This window comes from Gymnodraco acuticeps, unplaced genomic scaffold (assembly GCF_902827175.1).
Source record: "Gymnodraco acuticeps unplaced genomic scaffold, fGymAcu1.1, whole genome shotgun sequence".
Classification (NCBI taxonomy): Eukaryota; Metazoa; Chordata; class Actinopteri; order Perciformes; family Bathydraconidae; genus Gymnodraco; species Gymnodraco acuticeps.
Window position 1 is genome coordinate 390,628 of NW_022991726.1, and position 24,071 is coordinate 414,698.

At 42.6% G+C, this 24,071-nt stretch overlaps 1 protein-coding gene across 1 annotated transcript; it reads left to right on the forward strand.

Annotated features, from left to right (window-relative positions):
* Window positions 1–221: 221 nt before the first annotated feature.
* LOC117534812 (unconventional myosin-IXb-like) lies at window positions 222–22,305 on the forward strand. Its single transcript, XM_034199043.1, has 5 exons — window positions 222–293; window positions 19,818–19,827; window positions 19,973–20,040; window positions 20,695–20,912; window positions 21,746–22,305. The coding sequence occupies exons 1-5, from the start codon at window positions 222–224 to the stop codon at window positions 22,266–22,268; spliced, it is 891 nt and encodes a 296-aa protein (XP_034054934.1). The 3' UTR covers window positions 22,269–22,305.
* Window positions 22,306–24,071: the final 1,766 nt, after the last annotated feature.

The window sequence follows — 24,071 nt, forward strand, 5'->3', positions numbered from 1 at the left end:
GTTGGGGCAACTACACAGCTCATTTACATACATATACAGCAACACAGAATTACCAGGACCGGAGAGGCGACAGCCGTCACAAGTTCACAACAACCATTATCTACCTAATCTTACCAGTGTTATCTTTCACTTAAAACCACAGAAAACACATCTGCCATGCGTAAGTTCTGCAGAACATGAACATCTTCCTGCATGACGCAGATACATATGCACAATGCATGATGGTTATCTCTGACGAGGGCATCTACTCAGAATCAGATGTCAAAGCTGTTGACGAGTTTCTGACCTTGGGGGTGAGATTTTCCCAGTGGGTTGTTTATTTTTCCGATCAGTCTGACATCAGCTGAATGAATCACAGAGGCCCTATCTCAAAATGTTACCGAAAGTGGAACAAAATGTTTGTTTCACCTAATCTAAACTGTTATCATCAATTCAATCTATTCTTTCTTTGATGGCTCATGGTACACACTTCCACCTGAACATCATGTCAGTATTTTTACGGTAATCCTGTTGACAGACCAATGAAGAAAATACCGTCGTTGGTGAAGGTAATAAATTGCATTCACAAAACAGAACGTGTATTTTACTCCCCTTTTTCTCCATACTGCATTGATTACAGTTTGATCACGTAACCACAACCTGTTCATAATTCAATGTAGGTAATTATGTGACAAAGCTTGATGTTCTTTGGCAAACAGCACAAAACATAATTAATGTGAACTCACACATTTTTGTTCACGTCAGACTTAGACTTCCCGTCCGAGCATATGAATACAAGGCACATTTGGGGCATTTGTAGCCTTTTTGTGTCAGCATTTAAGACAGCATTGTGCCCTCAGCTTGGTAACAGCAGGCATGTCTTAGCTCTGGATGCCTGAGGAGCTGTGAGAGTGACAAGAGAAGTGAAAAAAAGCAAAGCCCCAGCAGACAAGGGAGGCACAGATGGGGAAAGAGATGGAAAGAACGAGACAAGCTGAGGGTGGAGGGAGATGGAGCGGGAGACCTTGGCTGTGTCTCTGGCTCTGTTCCGTTTGTTTTTGCTCTATTTTTACTCTGCAGTCTGGACTGTGGTCCCTGGTGAATAACTCCATATGTAAGTTACATTTCATCTGACAGAAATCATTCACACAGGGCGGCCCATGTGGGAGTGTTAGGAGACGTGATGTGATCCGTGCAGATTAGAAGAAAAAGGACAGAAGGAGAAAATCTTTGGAAAATAGCTTGGACTGGGTTTGTCTTTCTGCTGTACAATGAGTTTGTGGGACGTTGCACAGCATCAGTTTTGTTACTGTCCAGTCCACTTCTGTGAAAACAAAACAGATGGCCAACAGGTCTAGAAGTTACATTATCCTTTTCTAAGATGCTCATCATCCACACACCTTAGCCACACAAACACCATCAGGACGAAACCACAGGGAAGATTGATCCAACAGATTATACATCCTGCACCACATGTAATACATTTTATATTACAACGTCTGAGATTGTGCTTTTACCACCATTTGTTACTCCCATTCATTACACATTCATTCATTATAAGCTCTTTTTGCTAGCCCTCCTGCTGCTTTCTGCCCCACTTTTGGAGTTCCAACTGAGGTCAAGGCATGCATCAAATATAGGATGAGTAATAATACTGACATACCGGCGCTTCTCAGTTGGTAGATTGGGATTCTGGCACAGCTTTCAGCAAACCCCACTGTTTAGTCTGCGTACTTCTGTACTTACATGTGAATATTTGAGTGTATAAGTGCAACCTAGACTAAGTATGGCAAAAAGCAGTGGTGTACTATGAGTAGCCAGATGGTGCTTTCAGGGTCAAAAAGCTAGTTTGGAACATTGGGACACTTCTCACAATCAACATTCGCCAAGGTATATGTGTCTTATTATTAATAACATACCACTATCTACGTCTAAAGGAAGCCACCATTTATTTTTTCGGGTTTAATCGGGGGGTCTTTAATGACTTGCTTGCTAGAATGATAACGTTACTAGCTACTGGCTAGCTACCTAGCTGAGTAGCTGACAGCTGCTATCGTCACTTCTGCGGAGTGCACAGCAGCCGTATACAATTACACACAAGTTTTACAGTGTACAACATGCAGTGTACTAACACAAGCATTCAAATTGGTACACCGTTTAAAACATGGTGCCACAGCAGAGGAAGCAGAGGCCTTAGTTTGTAGCTTTCTGTGACGTTTGCTTTCAGACACAAGCTGTTTGGCACCGCACAATGCTGTCTGAACTTTTTTTTCCTTAAGGAATAAAGAAAAGTGTGTGTAGCGGGCGGCAGGGCTAAGGGACTTTAAAGTGTGTATGAACTCGGTGCAGCTCAGGGACTATTCTGGTCTACAAAGGAGTCATGTGTTTAGGAAATGTTTTTAGAGCAGGGTAGCCCACATGAGTGAGCGTGTACAATAATCCCCTCTGTCTGCCGCCTTCCCTCACTTCCTTTCCTCCTCTTCCTGGTTTCTGACTGCAGCTGCCCCACATCTCCAGACACGCTGTGTGGTTGTGTTTGTCCTGCTGATTGAAAGGAAGTGTTTCCGTAACTGTAGAGGAGCATCTGAATTAGATTAACACTTTGTGCTAATATTAGTAACGATTTAACAGGCTTAATTCAGGCTGGGCTGTAAAAAAACAAACAATAATTTTCATTAAGAATGAATCTGAGGATTATATTTTTGAACAATCGACAAACAAGTCCCTCTATAAAATGTTAGGAAATTGTACAACATGGGCGTTATAATATCCCAAAGCAGAAGAACATATATTCAAATTAGGTATTTGTCTGACTGAGAACACCAACAAATCAAAATATATGTATTTACTATCATAAAACACAAAGGATACGAGAAAAATTCCTATTTCCGTGAGATTTAAACATAAACCATGAAATTAAATCGAGAGTTTTGCAAATATGAAGAGTTTTAGATTGATTAAAGTAATATATATGCTAGTGTGCTTATGTTGTTTCATCCCCCCCTTTATGCAATAAGACATTAGAACATGCCAGCATCCAATGTGTCTTAATTCCGCTTTATTTGTCCACCGCTAGTTTATTTATTAGTCTAACATGGTGACTGCTCAGGAAACTCTCCTGAATCTCCTGTCACCACCAACCAGCGAGGAATCCCAAAACAGCCAAGGAGGCTCCGCAGGGCCTTCTGGGTCACATTAAGTCAGACATGCTCTGGCCTCGCTGCTCTGGTGTGTTTCATGTGGACGCTGCTGCTTTGGGTCTCAAGTTTCAGCTCATCACGCTGATTGAAAACATATATTTCTGTGCACCATCTTGGTTATGCATCATCTCAAACTTAGTATTAACTCGTGGATGAAAGAACCTTGTGACTGAGTCTGTGCAAGGCTGTGGTGGAATGTAATGAAGTACATCTACTCAATGATTGTACAATTTTTGAGGGTACTTGAGTATTTTCACTTCTGTACTGCATCTTGGAAGGCAGTACTTTTTATTCCACTACGTCACTAGTTACTTTGTATGTTATTAGCTAATACAAAATATCAACTTAAAAATAAACATCTTATCGATTAACCAATCCAGCAGCAGTATACAAAGTATTTAAAATCAGCTCCCCCATTACCAGCTGTTATAGACACCCATATGCATCAGTAATCATTATCCAGTGATATAACATATATATAATTCCATTAGTAATATCGGAATATGGGACTGGGATATTACTCGGGGAGTATTTGCATGTGTATTTGCATGTGAGCTTCACCTAGCGCTGTCGCAGAACTCAGCTTCATGTTGTTTTGATCGGTTGGATGAAAGCACTTTAATAACTTTCCAAATCTGTTTTATCGACCTTTTGCTCAGTGGGCCCTTAGGTATGATTGACCGAACAACAGAACAGTAAAGGAGCCATTACGTGTTAACCATAAACACCAGGACAGGAGTTTTTTATAGTAAGACCAGTTTCCTCAACATGAACTTTTCCAATTCCTCTACTCAGTGTGGTTTAGCATCTGGATTGAGTTAAAGAGTCAAATGTCAGACACGGAGGGGGGTGACCAGCAGGCGGTCGGAGGCATTGGGGGGAGATTTCTGTTAAAGACAGTGGTATGACAGGGGGTAAAGTTAAGGAAGCAGTGGAAACCCAGCAGTCTAGCAAAGGCAGACAGCTGTACCGGGACCCTGCTGGATTACTGACCCGCTGTGAAACCACATAAAGTGGGAGTTCATAAAGCTGCGGCTAACACTAATGTTAGGTGGCCTGAAGCAACACAAGAACCGGCTGACTCCGCGGAGGAGAGAACACGGCAGTGATTTGTTGTGTTGTTTTGAAGTGAAAGTCCGGTGTGTTTACAGCTGGATGATCGGAGCGGGATTCGGGGGTCATTCTTACCTCGGAGCGATGTCAAATGAAACAGCAGCCCGCTTCATTCAGTCGATTGCGTGGACTCAGACGCGTGGTATTGGGAGAGGCGGATCAATGGAGTGCACTTAGATGTTTTAATTGATTAGCTATACGTCCATGGAAGCTTCGCTGATTTAGTCTGACAGACAGCTGGCAAGGTTGAGCTGAAATCCAGGACATATAGCAATAATAACATGATATAATCCGCACATTTGTTCACATGCTACCTCTCTTAATATCTGCACAGCTTTCAAATACTGCACATATTTTAATTTCCTCATGTGTAAAACCTACTAGGCACTAAACCTGATTCTGATTTTGATGTCAAACAGGTTTTTAGCTCTCTTAAAAAGACTTGCACTATGCAGAGACAACATCTGTGGTTTGCTATACTCCTCTTCCAGTAGCTTAACTGTGGAAGAGAGGAGGATTTTGACCGTGAGCTTGGGGCTCCATATTGAATGAAAAGGGTAATATCAACAAGTCAAAGAGTGCATCCCTGCGGCTCCTTTATCCTGGTCGTTAGACGGAGGCAGCAGATGCTCCTCAGCTCTGGTTTTATTGTCCGTGGCTGGACTTAAAACAGGGGGGGAGGAGATGAGCTTTTAGTGCCCTTTTTTCCTCCCTTTCCTTCACTCTCTCTTCATAGTTCCCTCTATCTGCGTCTGTCTTTCTGAGCCCAGTTGGTGTCTGCTGGATGAGTTCATTCCCTGATTGAGCTTTCGGTCTTTTTTTTTTTTTTTAAACAAAAGGCTGCATCTTTGAATAGGCCACATGGCTCCAGTGGGAGGGCTCTGATCCATTCACAGCCATTTTGGGTGCATCTGTACTTCCTATAGAGTCTCTCTCTCTCTCTCTCTCTCTCTCTCTCTCTATCTCTATCTCTATCTCTATCTCTATCTCTATCTCTATCTCTGTCTCTGTCTCTGTCTCTGTCTCTGTCTCTGTCTCTGTCTCTGTCTCTCTCTCTCTCTCTCTCTCTCTGTGAGTGTGTCTCTCTCTCTTTTTCTCTGTGTCTCTTTCTCTCTCTCTATCTGTGTGTGTCTCTCTCTTTATCTCTGTGTGTGTGTGTGTGTCTGTCTCTCTCTCTCGCTCTATCTCTCTGTCTTTTTGTCCAGAGTGCATGGGTGAATCCCAGCGAGGACACACACACACACACACACACACACACACACACACACACACACACACACACACACACACACACACACACAGAGAGAGTGAATCTGTACTGGCCTTGCCTCGGCTGCTCATTTCCCCCCGAGGGCAGTTCTCTGGCTGAGAGCCAGCACCTCTCATCTCCATGAGGTCATGCAGAGAGAGATGCGGTGGTGATGGATACCTCGGCGGCCCTCAGCTGCACTTTCCCCTGGGAGAGGAAGTAGCTCGGTCTGGAAGCCAGGCACTCAGATCAAGTGGACCTGGGGACTTTGCAATGTTTGGAACTCAGTTTAAAACCAAATGATTACACTTACCTTAAGCACCAATGTTCAAATGTTTAACCTCCACTCAGCCTTCGCCGGGTCCATTGTTTTACGAGCACGCATCTTGTCAAAACCCACAGAGCTTTATTTAAATCCTATTCAAGGTCTTTAGATTGTCCAAAGATATCAGCATAAGAACTGAAACCAACAATTGTTTTCATTGTTGCTTAATCTGTCAAGGATTTCCTGGTTTAAACGTTTCATTGTTTGCTTCATGAACTGTCAGAAAATGGCGTCAAAAAAGTCTACGTTTTCTCTTTAAATGCTTTCTGGGACAACCCAAAGATATTCCACAGTCATAGAAAAGTAATGGAACCCAGCAAATAATGACATTTAAGATACTGGAATCAGAGAACTTCTACTCAAACCAATTAATCAGTTATCCAAAAACATTGTCCTATTGATCTTTGAAGCTCTATTACCTCATTCACACCAACGCAAACTCCGGGTTCAAGCTCCGTGCTAGAGCTTTTCAGGTTCAGAACCAGTTCTTCGGTTTAGCTCTGGCTCTTTTCACACCGCCCAGAGTCCGACTGGTAATGCGTCGTTGCGTCATCGTTTGCGTCATGACGTAACCGTTGCGTGCCTGCTTCATAAAGCCAAACCGCGCGGAATGAAATCAGTTTCATTCATTTCTTATGGCTCTATCTGCAGCTTTTTCCGGAATCATTTCTGTGGTTTAGTTATATTCTTATAAAAAGTGTACTGTGTCAATAAAGTTTTTTTTAAAACACAACTGCTTCCGAGGTCGGTCTTATTTCTTAAGGTGGACTGAACCATGAGTGTGGAGTAACGTTGTATCTTTCATTTAAATGAAACTGTAACCTTCACCCAGGTATGTAACAGCTGTTCTCAAATGAACACGTGAAGTAAAGTTTAATATTTATAGTTTTATAGATTTATAATGAGAGGTGATCAACGTGAATGCTCAGGTTCCACCTTAACACGCCGACACGTTGCTTCACCATGAGCAGAAACCTTTATATATACAGTATATGGCAGAAACACTAAAACTCTGAAACTCTTGTTAAGTTTCTCCATCGTTGTACAAACTGGATAAAACGCAGGCTTTTTGTTGTTGTTCAGGAGTTGATCCCGCCCCTGCCCACGCCTCGACGTAAGCGTGACGTATGTGGTGCTTTTGCTCTGGTTGGACAATTTTTTGGTGCTTGAAACGAACCGGATTCCGGAGCTAAGAGGCTGCTCCACTGCGGGTGTGAAGAGGAAAACTCGGTGCTTTTCAAGCTCCAGCTCCAGCTCCGAACCGGCCCTGAAACACCGTTGGTGTGAATGAGGTATAATTGGAATTTGTAAAACCATTGCGAAATAATGTAAGAATTCCTAAAGAGAACTAGGTTCGACCCAGCCTTAGAACAAGCTATGTCCTTTCCTGCCAGTCCAATATCTTAATTGTGTAATGAAGCAGTCATGTCTCCCTGACACACCACTTGTTACGCAATTGTCATAATTACTTGTCTTGTAATGACTCTTAACTTGCTCATCTTTCTGAGTCATCTACAAAACTCATGAGGGGAAGCACATAAGGGATGAATCCTCCTGAACAAAGTTGAAGACATTCTTGTAGGCTTTTTGTCTTTCGGGCATGTTCATATTTTTCAACTAAATAAAAATGCTCTTGATGTTTAAATATCTCTTATAAGGACTCTAAATACCTCCACAGATCGTCTGTTGAACGGTTCATAGAGCCCTCAAAGACCTCTCTATCCCTTTGCCGTTTTTTAATCAGTTGGTGACTGTGTTCAGCTGCAGTCCAATGAATTTTGACTTGAGCCGTCCCTTACTGTCTTTTTACGTTAGTCAGCCGGATCATTTGGCTCAGCTCTCTTTATACCTCATTCACACCAACGCAAATCCGGTTCAAGCTCCGTGCTAGAGCTTTTCAGGTTCAGAAACGGTTCTTCGGTTTAGCGGAGGCTCTTTTCACACTGCCCAGAAGTCAGACTGGTGCTGCGTCATTGCGTCATCGTTTGCGTCATGACGTAACCGTTTGCGTGCCTGCTTCATTAAGCCAAACCGCGCGGAAACCCCTCACAGCTCACACGACAACAACAACAATGGCCGATTGTGCTCCAGCTTCCTCTGTACCTCTTCGGAAGACCAGATTCCCAGTAGGTAGCTGGTCTCTTCAGTGGACCACTGCTGCTTGTTAAGTTTCTCCATCGTTGTGTACAAGCTGGATACAACGCGGGCTTCTTGTTGTTGTTCAGGAGTTGATCCCGCCCCTGCCCCTGCCCCCGCCTCGACGTAAGCGTGACGTATGTGGTGCTTTTACTCTGGCCGGACAATTTTTTGGTGCTTGAAACGAACCGGATTCCGGAGCTAAGAGGCTGCTCCGCTGCGGTGTGAAGAGGAAAACCCGGTGTTTTTCAAGCTCCAGCTCCGAACTGGCCCCGAAACACCGTTGGTGTGAATGAGGGTATTAAAGCGCCGGCTGGTTTCGGCTCCCACACGGCTCTTCATGTTACCGCAGTTTACCACGGAGCCTCAGTTTCGCCTCTGCGAGGCTCTGGTGCTCACAGCTCACGCGCGTGCTCCACTAGCACCGCTCATCGCGTCCAAATCGTGCACGTTCCGTGTTGTCCTGTAGCAGGCACCGCCGATGTCGGGGAAACGATCTTCAATACGCCGAAAAGAATCCCACCAGACTCCTTCGCCCCTCCAACAGAGGGATGTCCTTGTCCTTTTTCCTTTTTGTCATTTCAAGCGATAAAAAACTCTCGATCTTCTCTCGAATAATTTAATTGTTTTTGGACGCCCTCGGCTCGAGTTTAGGGCATCCCGAGCCGAATAAAGGCGTCAAATGACGGCAAGACGCCCCCCTGGCGGAAACGCTGCCTCCAACGTTCTCTGCGAAACAAACCAACCTTACTGCCAACGTCTCGTACAATTCTGTCCATATGCTCCTTGATTAAACACAACTTTAAGCAACTTGAATCGCTAGTTTTTTTTTTTACAAACATCCACTTATGGAGGAAAGAACTCCTTTTATGCAACGTTTTGTTTCTTTTCCTGTACAACTCCATGCATCTGTTTGGACGTAGTTCATAGACAGGCTGCTTGGAGATTCCTTCTTGTGAAATGTTTTGTAATGTATGACTCCCCTGGCGCCGATCCTTGTGCGAACCACAACTTCAAGATATCCCGTTATTTGACTGAAATGTGTTACTGCAGACATATAGAGAGATCGCTAGTAGTCACTAGTTTCGTCCAGGATAGATGCTGCTTGTGGCTCTGACTCGTGAGATTTATCATACATTCTGGGAGTCTCCACATTCACTGCTGACAGCAACGCTTGTTTCCTTTGAGATCACCTCTTTGTGTGTGTGAGAGTGTGAGGTGTACAGCGAGAGAGAATCATGGAGAGAAATGCTTATAGTATTCCTGCTGAAGCTCAATGACCCTTTATGTGTCACTGGGTCATTCACTTCCTGCCACATCACAGTCAGCTGCTGGTGGCTCTGTTTATACACTCTATATCTGTATGAGTCGTGGGAGGTCCATTAGGAAGATCATTTAGTGTTAGTAGTCTCAAGGATTTCACACACCTCTAAGTGAGATCATAAACACAAGTGACCATATAAAGGCAAAAAGATTCCTTCTCTCTCTGTGCTAATTGGCACTGTAGACTTATAATAGCTCCTCCTCTTCCCTCTTCTTCTCTGAGTGGAGCGTTTCTCTGTTTGAAGTCGAGGAAAGGAGTTTGGAGAAAGTGAGTAAGACCTGGTTGGCTTGTTTCACTCCTGCCTGTCACTGTCAAAAAGAAAATCCCGCTCTTACTGCCAACTACTCCACCTTGCCCTCGGCTATGACGTTAAAAGGAGTTTTTTTTTCTTCTTTAAGCTACATATTTATTTTCCAGTTTGGCAGTGACTGTTCTTCATTCTTCTTGTGCACATGCATGAACACACTTTTATTCATGGTGTGCCTTTTTTCTGGAATTGTGCTGGTCAGAATGACAGCATATAACAGCATAACATGGGCCGTAACCTTCAGTGTTTACTGTTTACAGCACGGCTCGGTGAACATTGACCCCCTCATGACTAGTTCTCCTGTGACAGAGGACCCAGACATGAGCATGGGTGGTCTAATACTATAAATCTAAAAGTAATACACATATCAATAAGTCGTTTTAGTTACATCGCTATTAAATTGATTGTACTCATTGATGTTTCAATAAGGTTATTTTGAAAAGTTATTCTGTTTAGCGGCCATTCTTTATTGATTTTCACTAGGCTGTATCTGAATATTCTTTCGTTTGAGTACTATTCGGGTTTCAATTTCGTTATTCGGATATTCGTTTCGTTTTTTTTTTTTCAAATTGAATTTATTGAAAACTCCAATATCAACGTAAGAGCTTGTGCCTCTTTGGGGGGTGCTAACACTTAACCATAAACGTTATCGTTGACTTTCTCCGTCTTTATATGTAGATATTACTTTTCTCCGTTAATCTCCGTCACGTTGTTTCCAAAGCAACAACAACATCCTGTCAACTGCGCCAACTCTCCTTCAAAATAAAAGCATGTCCATACAAAATAGGAAGCCAAACCAAATGACACTTGAGACATATACAACTGCAACGAAAGTAACAAACACAACGCAATATCCTTTTCAATTTCAAAGAACACAAATTGGGTTGTATACATTAACAAATAACTATAAAACAACAATACTGTATAATAACTAAATTAATTCCAACGAATACACCGAAATACACGTGTTGAAGCGGTTCGCTGCTGATTACTACGGCCCCCCCGCCCCCCCCCGCACGGGCCGAATATTCGCTGCCGATTACTACCGAATATCCGGAGCCCCGAAAAATGGTATACGGGACAGCCCTAATTTAAGCAGCATAAAACAACATCAACAAGAAACAGCCAATAAAGTTAAATATAAATTACATTGACTTTTCCTCTCATTTCCTCCTAATTTCCCTAAAAATGCATAAAATACTTCCAGATGAATTTAAAGCTGCCAGTCTTTATGATTCTACTTTCAAATTTACAACAGATTTAATTTACTGCAAGCCTTTTCTCCTCGACTGGATAATGAGGGGTTAAGGTGGGATGGGGTTAGTGAGTCCAATAGGGATCAGTGGTACCGCCTTAAAAAAAAAACGGTCTGCTTTAAGGAGCTTGTACTTGTTAATGCCCCCCCCTCTCCACCCTCAGTCGTAGTCCTGTCCCTTCAGCCCTCTGTAAGCAGCTAAAGTGCCAGGCTAAGCCAATGCAAAGCAGACAACCGAGGGTCTTATCTGAGGAATTCTGGGTATCCTAGCAGAGGATCTCAGGGAGGAAGCTGAATGATCTCAAAGCCTCAGTCTCCTTTGATTGTCTCCTGGGACCTCTCTCTTTCTGTCTCACTTTTAGATGTTTACTTTCTGTGTCTGTCATTCTGCCTCCCTCTCTTTCCCTTTGTTCACCCCATTTCTCCCTTAGCTTTTCTCTCCCTGCTCATCCACTCCAACTGAAATCTCCTTACACACACACGCACACGCACACGCACGCACACACTGTACTTTATAGATGTTCTTTGGAGAGCAGCTCAGGAGTTAAAGTCACAGATTTAAACCAGACAGGGCTCATGATCAGGGATAATAATGAACTGTCTTTTGTGGTCTGTACAGTTTTCCATGCCTTGGCATTTTACAGGCGTGCATGTCTTTGGGACTGTGGTCAGCCGACTGGCAAAGACTCAAGCTCATGACTCTCGAGCTGCTCCATTTCCCTCCATTTCTCCTAAATGATTCCAGAGTGGGATCTGTGAAGATGTCTTTGTTGTTGCTGTTCTCTATTCGATCTGTTTGATATCTTTGTCTCTGTGTATGTGTTAAACAACACATTCACATTAGTCTTTTTTTATGAATATGTCAAGGATAAACTGATGGATAATCCTTAAGCATCACAGAAACAAGAGGAAAACCTCATTTTAAAACACAGCGTCTGACGTAAACACCCAGCAATTGCGGATACCCTTAGTTTTTTCCATTTGGGCGAGTAAAGGGGCTATCCACAAGATTGGTAATGTTTGTACCAAAGTATTTATGAAGTATAAAAACATACAGCACTGTTTACCATACCAGACATAAGTGTGAAGCAGCGTTTCCGCCAGGGGGGCGTCTTGTCGTAATTTGACGCTCTTATTCAGCTCGGAACGCCCTGAACTCGAGCCGAGGGCGTCCAAAAAATAAATAATTAGAGAGAAGATCGAGAGTTTTTATCGCTTGAAATAACGAAAAGGAAAAAGGACGAGGACATCCCTCTGTTGGAGGGGCAAAGGAGTCTGGTGGGATTATTTTCGCCGCCAGCAAAGCATGTTCCTTTGACGGAAAGTGTACTGCCGGCGAGCCTTGACTGGGGGTGCTAGTGGAGCACGCGTGTGAACTGCCAGTGCCTCGCAGCGGCGATACTGAGGCTCCGTGGTAAACTGTGGTAACATGAAGAGCCGTTTAGGAGCCGAAAGAGCCGGCTCTTCTTAGTGAGCCGAGCCAAATGATCTGGCTCACTAAAAAGATCCGGAATTCCCATCACTAATACGTAACTAGATAGTATCTATAAGGGACGGCTCCATTCAAAATTCAAGTCACGTGACACGACGTGACGTCAACCCCCCCCCCCCCCCGCTCTCGGGGTGGACACCCTCTCAGCCCTGGTCTGGCGTCAAATATTTCATTTATAACTTTCAGATTAAGTCTTCTTCAGTCTTATTTAGGCCTACATTTACTTACTGTTTATCAGTATATTAGAATAATGTTGCTTCACATTTAGCTCTGGTTTATTTAAGGTTTTATTCAACATAATACCTTATTATCTCAATGAAATCTTCCGTAATGTATGGATGTGTGACACACAAAGGCAATTCATTGTTTCAGCCGGTAAAATAAATACTTGACTGAAGGATATTGGGTGTGATTGGTCAACCGCTTGAAGATGTCCCGCCCCTTAGCCTATCACATACAAGGTGTCGGAGCGCTAGCCAATGGGAGTGTGAGTGTTGCATAGTGATGCCATTATGTTCCTGAAGTAAACAAAGGAGTCCAATGGAGGCGTTTCAGGCAGGCGGGGGGGGGGGGGGGGGGGGGGGGGGGGGGTGGAGAAACGCATGGAGAAACGCATGGATTTTAGCCTTTGCAGACCATTTACATGCACACAAATCTATAAACCACTACAGGGAAAAAAAGCAGAATAGGGCCTCTTTCATTTTTCCTAAAGATAGAAACTGTTTGGTGAGATTTGTGAGATTTGCTTCTCTCTACAAAACATCTGATGGTTTAGCAGTATAGGAAAGACCAACATTATCTTTTCCACCATTACACAACCACATTTGTTTGCACATGATTGAAAAATTAGGCAATCCTCTAAGTAGCCATTTTATGATTTAGGCTCACAGAACAGGAAAGCTGTGTGTATTATTGAGGATCACTCCATTTGGTTTTTATCAGTCTTGGAAAGTTTCTGTGAAAACAAACGTTAAAATGGGACATCATGAGTTTGTAAAGCGTTGCAAACATCTGTTAGGGTCTTTTAACGTTTCTTATTTTTTCAGTTTGAGAAAATAAACTGTCTCTGCTCTGATTATTAAAGTGATAAACTGTGGGGCTCGGTGCTTTCAGGACTCAACCCGGGATCATGTTACCAAAGCAGGGCAGTGATTTAAACCAGGTTCCTGTTTCCCAAAGGGGGGCAGTGTGCACAGAATACATTACTGAGGCTACATGATCCACCATTAGACCAAACTTTACCCAGCTGCTGTCTCTGTTATTCACACTTTAATATATTTCACTTTTCTGCAGGAACCTTGATTTCTAGCTGTCGTCCAGCTCTGACTCACACCTGAAATATCTCGGCATGTCTTCAAAGAGTTTCCACTAAAACAAATCTGTAATGTCGGCCATCTTTCTGTAAAGCTGTCGTCCTGTCAGTCTGTTACTGACCACACTGTCAGTCATTTGGGCGTGGAGTGAAGTTAACTTGCAGTTGTACAAAGAAGTGATGGTACAATGATTTGAGAGCTAATGACAGAGTAGTGTTAGCCCCACATGGTTACAGTATGTACTGACTCAGACTGCTGTACAGTAGATTGTGGTGTTGAAAAACCACAATATTTTTGCTGCTCCTATGGATGAACCCAATGGTCCTCTTTCCTCTCTTATAGGTGGACAACAGGGGGCCTATTATAGTGTTTGATAAGACTCTTAAAGTGGTTGGTTTTATCTCTAAAGATGAATCAGACTTTTGGTCAAAATAACCTGAGCCATTTCACTAAGACAGCATTGAGGATAGTTTTACTGTTATCCATGAATTTATATGAGCTAGCTAACCTATGCTAACTAACTGCGGAGCTTCTTAACATAACGGCAAATCTGTTTTTTTTTTTGAATGGTTTGGATTGTCTGCTTTCCGCCTCACTGGCTGTTATTGGAGTTCAATTTGAACAGGCAAATACATCTAGAAAAATACATTTAGGATTGTCATCTTGGGCTTTGTGACTGATTGATTGTTCGCATTAGTCACCATTTTTATTAATTTTTATGACCAAGAAACTAATACATCAGTGGAGAAAATATGCAGATTAGTCAACAATGAAACTAATCTAATTTAAAGTACTCTACACAAGTATTAACACACAAAAGAAGTCCAACGGAGAACCAGACTATTCATAAAAGAGAGAGAAGATAGTTTAAATTGAACTTTGGAAATACAAAAGGCGCTTTCACACCGGAGTACTTTTCCCGTACTTTTCCCAGAATAGTTCCGATAGTTCCTGGGATGTTGCGTTCACACCAAAAAGATCTTTTTTTTCGGGAACCTTTTCACCCCTTGTTAGTGCCTGCTAGAGAGCAGAAAAAGGTTCCAATTTCTGATTGGCTGGGCGAATTGCAAACCACGCCTCGTAAAACTCTGAAAAGTGTTTGTGAAGCCGCCATTTTATTTCCTCGCATTAGCATTATTAGCATTAGCCCAGCGCACCAGCGTGTTATTAACGCGTTAAACTTGACAGCCCTAATACTAACATATAAGGGTATACTTAGTGTGGTTACTCATAACATTAACGTTACATCACTCGCAGATATCACCATTAGATTCACAAACCTGAAACATCATCCATTTCTTCACTGCTGGTGATGACATTGTTGTCAGCTGCTGACACTGCTGCTGCAGCTTGTGGCGCCTGCTTCGATGAAAATAACTTTCTAATATCCATCACTTTATAGGCTATTAGCTTAAAACTTGTCAGGCACTAGGAAGGATCACTTCTTCTTCAGGGCAGGGAAGGCTACGCAGTACGCAAGCGAATGTCCCGCAGCGGCTGCCTCTCTGGTGGACTCCGGTACTGCACATTACTCACGAGACATTTTTTTTTTTTTTTCAGTGAAACATCCGGGGCTTTTCAGAAAACATCCGGGGCTTGAGCCCAAGTAGCCACCCCCTAGCGCCGCCACTGGTTCCGGGGAAATAAAAGTTCCGGGAACTATTCCTGGGAAAAGTACTCGGTGTGAAAGAGCCTAATAGATCCTGCAAGTGGTTCAGAAGTATAATGATGTTTTATCTCAGCAAAAACAGAAACGTTTTTAGCCCTGATTGAAAGAAACTCTTGCTGTAAAAAGTGTTGCAGTTGCTTTAAAGACCTCCTTAAAGTCAACCTATCATGCTATATTTGAATAATATATTGTAGGGCCATACCTATATAAAACATGTCTGTGAAGTTTTTTTTTCAAAATACCAAACAGGTCATGCATTTTAGCCATGCCTCATTTCGCTCTATTTGCTCTATTCCAGCCCTGTTTTTGCAAGGGCTGATTCTGTGGCAAATGAGCTGCAGCTGACCACGCCCCCTGCAAAGGAGGGGGGCGAGGCACGAGCGTCATGTTACCATGCTGTTACCATGCCACGCAACCTCTCATTCCCCTGATAGGTGGAGAGTTGCCCATAGGCGGAGCACCCCGTTTCTGATGTCAGAACAATTTCAAATCTGTATCAGTCTGTATCAGAGCCGTTAAAGCCCTGTTTTGAGAGATTTGGGTATGGAGGAAAGAGAGAGGGTTGTGTTTTCTGACACTTGGTGAGTTCCCTGACACACCGGGGACACATATTCATGTTTAAAAGACGTACAAAAGTGCATTTTGCATGATAGGTCCCCTTTAAATAATTGGAGCTTGAACTCATTGACTGCAGTAAGCATGAACCTTGTCATGTGATTCACCAGAACAGGAAGTGTGTCGTGCCCCCTTTAGTTTATTGTGGTTTAGTTCATATGAGAGCCTACTATTATTGAATGCAGCTTCACCTCGGTCAGGAAATCAGAGATATCCGTAGTGAAGAACAAACAAACCTATTACTCTGTTCTCTGTTAGTGTTCTGCTAAGTTCTCTGAGATCTAAGTCCTTTAGTGTTGGAACCTTGCCAGGCAGAGTGTTATCCTTGGATGGAGAGATAAGTTGTTGTAGTGAAAAGTTGCTTAACATCCTATCACCAATATCAACGTCATACAGTCCTGCTGTCTGGGAGTGAATAACACACATGCTCATTACACCATTTGTGGTTAGAGTTTTCTCTGTTTTGGTGTCCTGGTTGCTATCATCAAGCGGAAGGATTCAGTTTCTCCGCAGCATCTGCAGACGTAGCATACGGTAAACTCTCAGTGGTGAAGTTATTTATAAGTGTTGTGATAACAATGCACAGCAGTGTTTTTAGAGTAATGTAAACCCTGTACCCGGGCCATGTGTTTCATTAAGCAGTGGAAATATTCTTGTCTTCATTTTCAGATACAAGGAAAACCACAAATTGGAAACTATCTACATTCACTACATTGAAGCATTTCTCTCAGTAGAATGTCTAAGAATCCAAATATATATAGTTTACTTTATAGTTTGTTTAGTTGCGTTAGGTTTTAGCATAGCAACTATCACTTCTCTTATTACCTATCTGAGGACAGCAACTACAGGGTTTCTCACCTTACAGTTTGTGACTTCTCACTCACATATCTCGTCTGATATTTCCACATTTCAGTGGTGATTGCTAAATGTTTTGTGTGGTTTCTTTTCCCACTGTACTCTACAGAGTTTAACATATTTCTATGATGAACGACTGATTACAAAGAGAGATGTTAAGGCAACTTGATGGCCTTCACAAATACTCTGGTGATCATTTACAAGCTGTGTATTCTATAAAATATATTTTTCTTGTAGTGCCTCTTGCATCTAGCCTAATATAAGACAAACATCTCTAGCAGAGTTAAATGATATCCAGATTGTCCAATCCAAAGGATGAGCTTCTCATGAGGGTCGGAGGTTTTGTTTGAAAAGCAACTATTTTGTTTGCATTTTAAAATATTTGCTCTAAGCTGCGATGAGTCATTGTTTAGGCCTTCAGAGAGGTTTGTATTGGAACACTTTCATTATCTCGCTGTGTTTCCTCTGGCTTTACATTAGTGCTGAGTGTTTGTTGGAGAGAATACAGTTGCAAGAAAAGTATGTGAACCCTTTGGAATGACCTGGATTTCTGCATAAGTTGGTCATAAAATGTGTTCTGATCTTCATCTAAGTCACAACAATAGACACAGTCTGCTTAAACTAATACCACACAAACAATTATATGTTTTCATGTTTTTAATCAGCAGCGAACCGCTTTGACACGTGTGTTTCGGTTTATTCACGGCATTCTTTTTGTTATTCTACAGTATTGTTGTTTTATAGTTATCTGTTAATGTATGTAACCCAATTTGTGTTCTTTGAAATTGAAAAGGATATTGCATTGTGTTTGTTACTTTCGTTGCAGTTGTATATGTCTCAAGTGTAATTTGGCTTGGCTTTCTATTTTGTATGGACATGCTTTTATTTTGAAGGAGAGTTAGCGCTGTTGACAGGAAGTTGTTGTTGCTTTGGAAACAACATGAAGGAGATTAATGGAGAAAAAGTCATATCTACATATAAAGACGGAGAAAGTAAACGATAGCGTTTATGGTTAAGTGTTAGGGCCCCCCGAAGAGGCACAAGCTCTTACGTTGATATTGGAGATTTCAATACATTCGAGGGAAAAAAACAAATATCCGAATAATGAAATTGAAACCCGAATAGTACTCCAACGAACGAATATTCGGATATTCGGGTACAGCCCTACTGCATGGCTATTGAGACCATACCCCCTACAGGCACTGTGCATTCCTCCATCACATGCACATCACACACTGCTTACTGCATGGCTATTGAGACCATACCCCCTACAGGCACTGTGCATTCCTCCATCACATGCACATCACACACTGCTTACTGCATGGCTATTGAGACCACACCCCCCTACAGGCACTGTGCATTCCTCCATCACATGCACATCACACACTGCTTACTGCATGGCTATTGAGACCACACCCCCCTACAGGCACTGTGCATTCCTCCATCACATGCACATCACACACTGCTTACTGCATGGCTATTGAGACCACACCCCCTACAGGCACTGTGCATTCCTCCATCACATACACATCACACACTGCTTACTGCATGGCTATTGAGACCACACCCCCTACAGGCACTGTGCATTCCTCCATCACATACACATCACACACTGCTTACTGCATGGCTATTGAGACCACACCCCCTACAGGCACTGTGCATTCCTCCATCACATGCACATCACACACTGCTTACTGCATGGCTATTGAGACCATACCCCCTACAGGCACTGTGCATTCCTCCATCACATACACATCACACACTGCTTACTGCATGGCTATTGAGACCACACCCCCTACAGGCACTGTGCATTCCTCCATCCCATACACATCACACACTGCTTACTGCATGGCTATTGAGACCATACCCCCTACAGGCACTGTGCATTCCTCCATCACATGCACATCACACACTGCTTACTGCATGGCTATTGAGACCACACCCCCTACAGGCACTGTGCATTCCTCCATCACATGCACATCACACACTGCTTACTGCATGGCTATTGAGACCACACCCCCTACAGGCACTGTGCATTCCTCCATCACATACACAGATGATTTCTACAAGACTGGACCACACTCTTGAGCCCAAAGCATATTTTTGAATGAGTGGGTTTGGGGGGATGAGTAATATTTAACTCAACATTCATGTTTTTGTTCTTCAATGAAACAAATTATTGTTCAATAAAATAATTAAAACTTGTTCTGTTCTACTTACAAATAAATCTGTTGAAATGTCATGTTTTTTAATTGTATCATTTTGCATGGATGTTTTCTTATGACAAACAAAAAGTTTATGTTTATGATACAATTCGATTACATAACCCTCAACCCAGTTAGTTCTCATAAATTCCCATGGAAAGTTTCCAATATGAAATATTTCCAAAATTCCCCAGTTTAACTTCCCATGGAAATGTACTGGAAATGTTCCGCCCCTTTGCAACCCTAGATATTATCACTAAATCCATAGAAATGAATAATAATGCTACGAATTAAATACATCTTCAGCTTTGTTTACTGTTTGATAAACCAAAATAAAAATGGTGTTGTAAACATATGCATTTTGAGATTTTCTCTGTAGACGTCGTTTATTCTTCATACTGTATTTGCACATTCCTACACTTTCATATTCTTTAATATATTTGTTTGTACTTTTATATATATATTATTGCATTTTTGTTGAGTTTTACATATTTGTATTTTTTTTGTACAGATTTTATATAAAATATTGTTTTACTTTTTCCTAATGTCCTATACTTTTTAAATAATTTCTGAGTAAAAAATGTAATTCATTTGATTTGTTATGCTCTTTGGCTCTTGCATTTTTCTTTTATTTACATTTTATTGTAAAAAAAAGACTGTACGTGAAACATTTAAGCAAAGTAACACCCCTAATGGAAAATGATCACCCTCCCTGGTCAGTATGAATGTATAAAAGCAAAGTGACCTATGACCCCTGATGATAATGACCGTGTGTCTGCAGGTGCTGCGTGGTGAGAGGAGGCGCTGGGCGCGGCATGCTGAGGCCACTCCCCCTGGCCCAGGATGAGTGTCAGAGATGGCGCTGCCACCATGGCAACGAACGCAGGTGGTGGAGGAGGGGGGGGCGGCTGTCCAGCTAGCCCCATCGACCTGGAGGACCGCTCGTACCTCCTGCAGATCTACCCCCGACTCGCTGCTCAGACCCTGACCTGCTGCAACCTCAGGTGAGACAGCCACAGGAGGGACAGCGTTGAGTATTTGTGTAGATCGATCTGGAAGTTATTGTTGTGCTTTTATTTATGTCTTAAAGGTCACCTATTATGCAAAATCCACTTGTTCATGTCTTCTATACAGAAACATGTGTCCCCTCTGTGTAAAGAGACTCTGAAAGTTTAAGTTTCAGGAAAAAAGATTCTGTCTCTTTTTGTCCTGATCTATTTATATAAAAACTGAAAAAGTCTGAAAATTAGCTGATAAGATTTTTTACGTCATAACGATGTTTTGTCTTGTGTAACCATTAGCCAATCACCAACCAAGGTAACCCCCCCCCCCCCCTTATCACCTGAATCTCCTCCTAGAGCACCATTGAGTTCTTTGTAACCAAATCTCTCTCAGAGGGGCGTGGGGAGGGGCTCCTTATTTTCATCTAAAGTAACAGACAGAGAATCAGCACTTTGGAAACAGGGCTGAAACAGAGGGGATTATGGGTAATGCTGCAATGATCTGTTTGGTGTTTCAGCCAATCAGAGACATGTTCTGTATATCTGAGACCTGTAATATATTGATGAAAAACAGTATAATAGCAGACCTTTAAAAGAAGAACTACTGTAACCCAGCGCTGATCAAACTAAGTTATTTATTTATTTGTTCTTCCTCAGAGTTCAGAAAGATGCAACAACGGCCTCCGTGATCTCGGACGCTGCGGCGGCTCTCGGGCTGGACCCCGGACGCTTGTATGTTCTGGCGGAGGTGAAGGAGTGTGGGGGGCGAGGAGTGGGTCCTGGAGGCCGGAGACCTGCCCGCTCAGAGGTTCCTGCTGTGGCCCCGAAAAAGCCCAGGAGACGCACCCCCGCAGCCTCGGATTCTACTTCTTACTACAGTAGTAGAGTTCACTTTGCAGACCGACATCGTGAACTTAGGACACTGAGAAACATCCTCCCACCGCCCGACACTTGCTTTTTGCTTCCTTCTGCTTTCTCTTCCTCTGTGGAGCCATGTTCAGTGAGAAACAAAAACAAGTGGTCAAGCTAGATAACACTTTCTTTACACACAAAAAGCAGTTAACCTAGCTACATTAAAAGTATTTTCCAATATAATTTCATCCCTTTTAATACAATGCTATTTGAGACTGTGCTTAAAGGAATATTCACAAACAAAAGGACCATTTGTATATAAATAACTCACCCTATGTTACCTTGAACCCCTGATGAAAACTTTTGTTTTTCGGGCGAAACCTCACTGATAAATTTAAGAATCAAAAAATGGAGAACATTTGAAAGAATTGAAGTAAATGAGGGTTAAGTTTAACAACAGCAAAACTATATCAAATCATCGGTTTCCACACAACTATTTCAATATAATCCGAGTTTCAATTATCCATTTGTATTCTAGCTACTTTCCAAACACATGCTTTTGAACTAATATCTTACTTATTAAACACGTCAAACACAAATATCTTTTTTTCCAAAGTGTTTTAAATACTAAAGTTTATAGCAAAAATGCATGTGATTGGGAATGACTGAGAATACAACTGGATACATAAGATTTAAATTAGGCGTGCAAGATACATATAGTTGGGAAATTAACTTTTTTACACATTTTTGAAAATGTAACAAAGAGAATATTTGTATTTCTCTCAGACATAGAGTGTATCAGTCTCAGCAGTTAATGGCTAAGCTAATTTCAGCTCTTTCTGTTTCCCTCCCTGAACCAGGAGAGGAACCATGATGGCACCATCCACTATGTCCACCTCCCTCCTGTGTCTAAGGAGCAGGAGGCGCAGCTCGCAGCCAGAGGCTTCCTTCCTCCTCCACAGGACGACTTCGCAGACCTGTGCAACCTCCCCGCCCTCAATGAGGACAGCATATTAAACAACCTGCGCACACGCTTTCACAAGAAGAAGATCTACACCTATGCAGGCAGCATCCTCATCGCCATCAACCCCTTCAAGTTCCTGCCCATCTACAACCCCAAGTACGTCAAGATGTACGAGAACCACCAGCTGGGCAAACTGGAGCCTCATATCTTTGCCATCGCGGACGTGGCTTACTACGCCATGCTCAGGAAGAGAGTGAACCAGTGCATCGTCATCTCCGGGGAGAGCGGCTCCGGAAAGACCCAGAGCACCAACTTCCTGATCCACTGCCTGACCGCACTCAGCCAGAAGGGGTACGCCAGCGGGGTGGAGAGGACCATCCTGGGAGCTGGACCCGTGCTGGAGGTAAGATGCTAATGTCGTGGATCCGATGTAACACTCACAACATTAAAGGTCACCTATTAGGCAAAATCCACTTCCTCATGTCTCTTCTACATCAACATGTGTCCCCTCTTCTTCATGTCTCTTCTACATCAACATGTGTCCCCTCTTCTTCATGTCTCTTCTACATCAACATGTGTCCCCTCTTCTTCATGTCTCTTCTACATCAACATGTGGTCCCCCTCTTCTTCATGTCTCTTCTACATCAACATGTGTCCCCTCTTCTTCATGTCTCTTCTACATCAACATGTGTCCCTCTTCTTCATGTCTCTTCTACATCAACATGTGTCCCCTCTTCTTCATGTCTCTTCTACATCAACATGTGTCCCCTCTTCTTCATGTCTCTTTCTACATCAACATGTGTCCCCTCTTCTTCATGTCTCCTCTACATCAACATGTGTCCCCTCTTCTTCATGTCTCTTCTACATCAACATGTGTCCCCTCTTCTTCATGTCTCTTCTACATCAACATGTGTCCCCTCTTCTCCATGTCTCTTCTACATCAACATGTGTCCCCTCTTCTTCATGTCTCTTCTACATCAACATGTGTCCCCTCTTCTCCATGTCTCTTCTACATCAACATGTGTCCCCTCTTCTTCATGTCTCCTCTACATCAACATGTGTCCCCTCTTCTTCATGTCTCTTCTACATCAACATGTGTCCCCTCTTCTTCATGTCTCTTCTACATCAACATGTGTCCCCTCTTCTCCATGTCTCTTCTACATCAACATGTGTCCCCTCTTCTTCATGTCTCTTCTACATCAACATGTGTCCCCTCTTCTCCATGTCTCTTCTTCATCAACATGTGTCCCCTCTTCTTCATGTCTCTTCTACATCAACATGTGTCCCCTCTGTGGAAAGAGACTCTGAAAGCTTCAGGAACAAAGATTCTCTCTCTTTTTGATCCATTTCTATAAAAACCTGTCTGAAAATGAGCTGATCAGATTTGGGCCACTTTATGATGTCATAACGATGTGTTGGCTTGTGTAACCATTAGCCAATCAGCAACCAAGGTAACCCCCCCCCCCCCCCTTATCACCTGAATCTCCTCCTAGAGCTCCATTGAGTTCTTCTTAACCAAATGTCTCTCAGAGGGGCTTGGGGAGGGGCTCCTTATTTTCATCTAAAGTAACAGACAGAGAATCAGCACTTTGGAAACAGGGCTGAAACAGAGGGGATTGTGGGTAATGCTGCAATGATCTGTTTGGTGTTTCAGCCAATCAGAGACAGGTTCTGTATATATCTGAGACCTGTGATATATTGATGAAGAACAGTATAATGGGGGACCTTTAAAAGAATAAGACAAAGAGGAATCAATAAAACACACAGATGGTTGAAGTTAAATATGATATTGCTGTACAGCAGTATAACAGCGTAATGCCCTATAGACCAAGAGAATCTTACAGCTTATACACGCCTCAAACTGCATGCGTAGTTGACCTCTGACCTGACACAATTTTGTGATGCTTTTTCTGTCCCCTCTCTCTTTAAATAATCCCATGTTCCATGACCCTTTTCTGCTGACACCTCACATGCAAATGTAGACAACTGTTGGTCGTAGAAATAGATCGCCCTCCTTCCTGTAAACTAAATGAATAGTATGGCTTAAAACACATGATTATATAAAACAGATTCTACACTAACATGTGGGACAGATATTTTTTTGTAGCATCTCCTGTGATACCTTTGACCGACAACCACATGATGTTTGGTTTTAGTCCCTTTTGAAATTGCTCCCTAGCTGTTACCTCATATAAACTCTATATAATGGAGCGGCTAT

What these genes read in the sequence shown, in the direction of transcription:
- LOC117534812 (XM_034199043.1), top strand. Translation starts at nt 222, where the DNA reads ATGGTTATCTCTGACGAGGGCATCTACTCAGAATCAGATGTCAAAGCT. An exon ending in CTGACCTGCTGCAACCTCAG is followed by an intron (nt 20,041 to 20,694) that starts GTGAGACAGCCA and finishes GTTCTTCCTCAG; the next exon opens with AGTTCAGAAAGATGCAACAA. An exon ending in CTCGGATTCTACTTCTTACT is followed by an intron (nt 20,913 to 21,745) that starts ACAGTAGTAGAG and finishes TCCCTCCCTGAA; the next exon opens with CCAGGAGAGGAACCATGATG.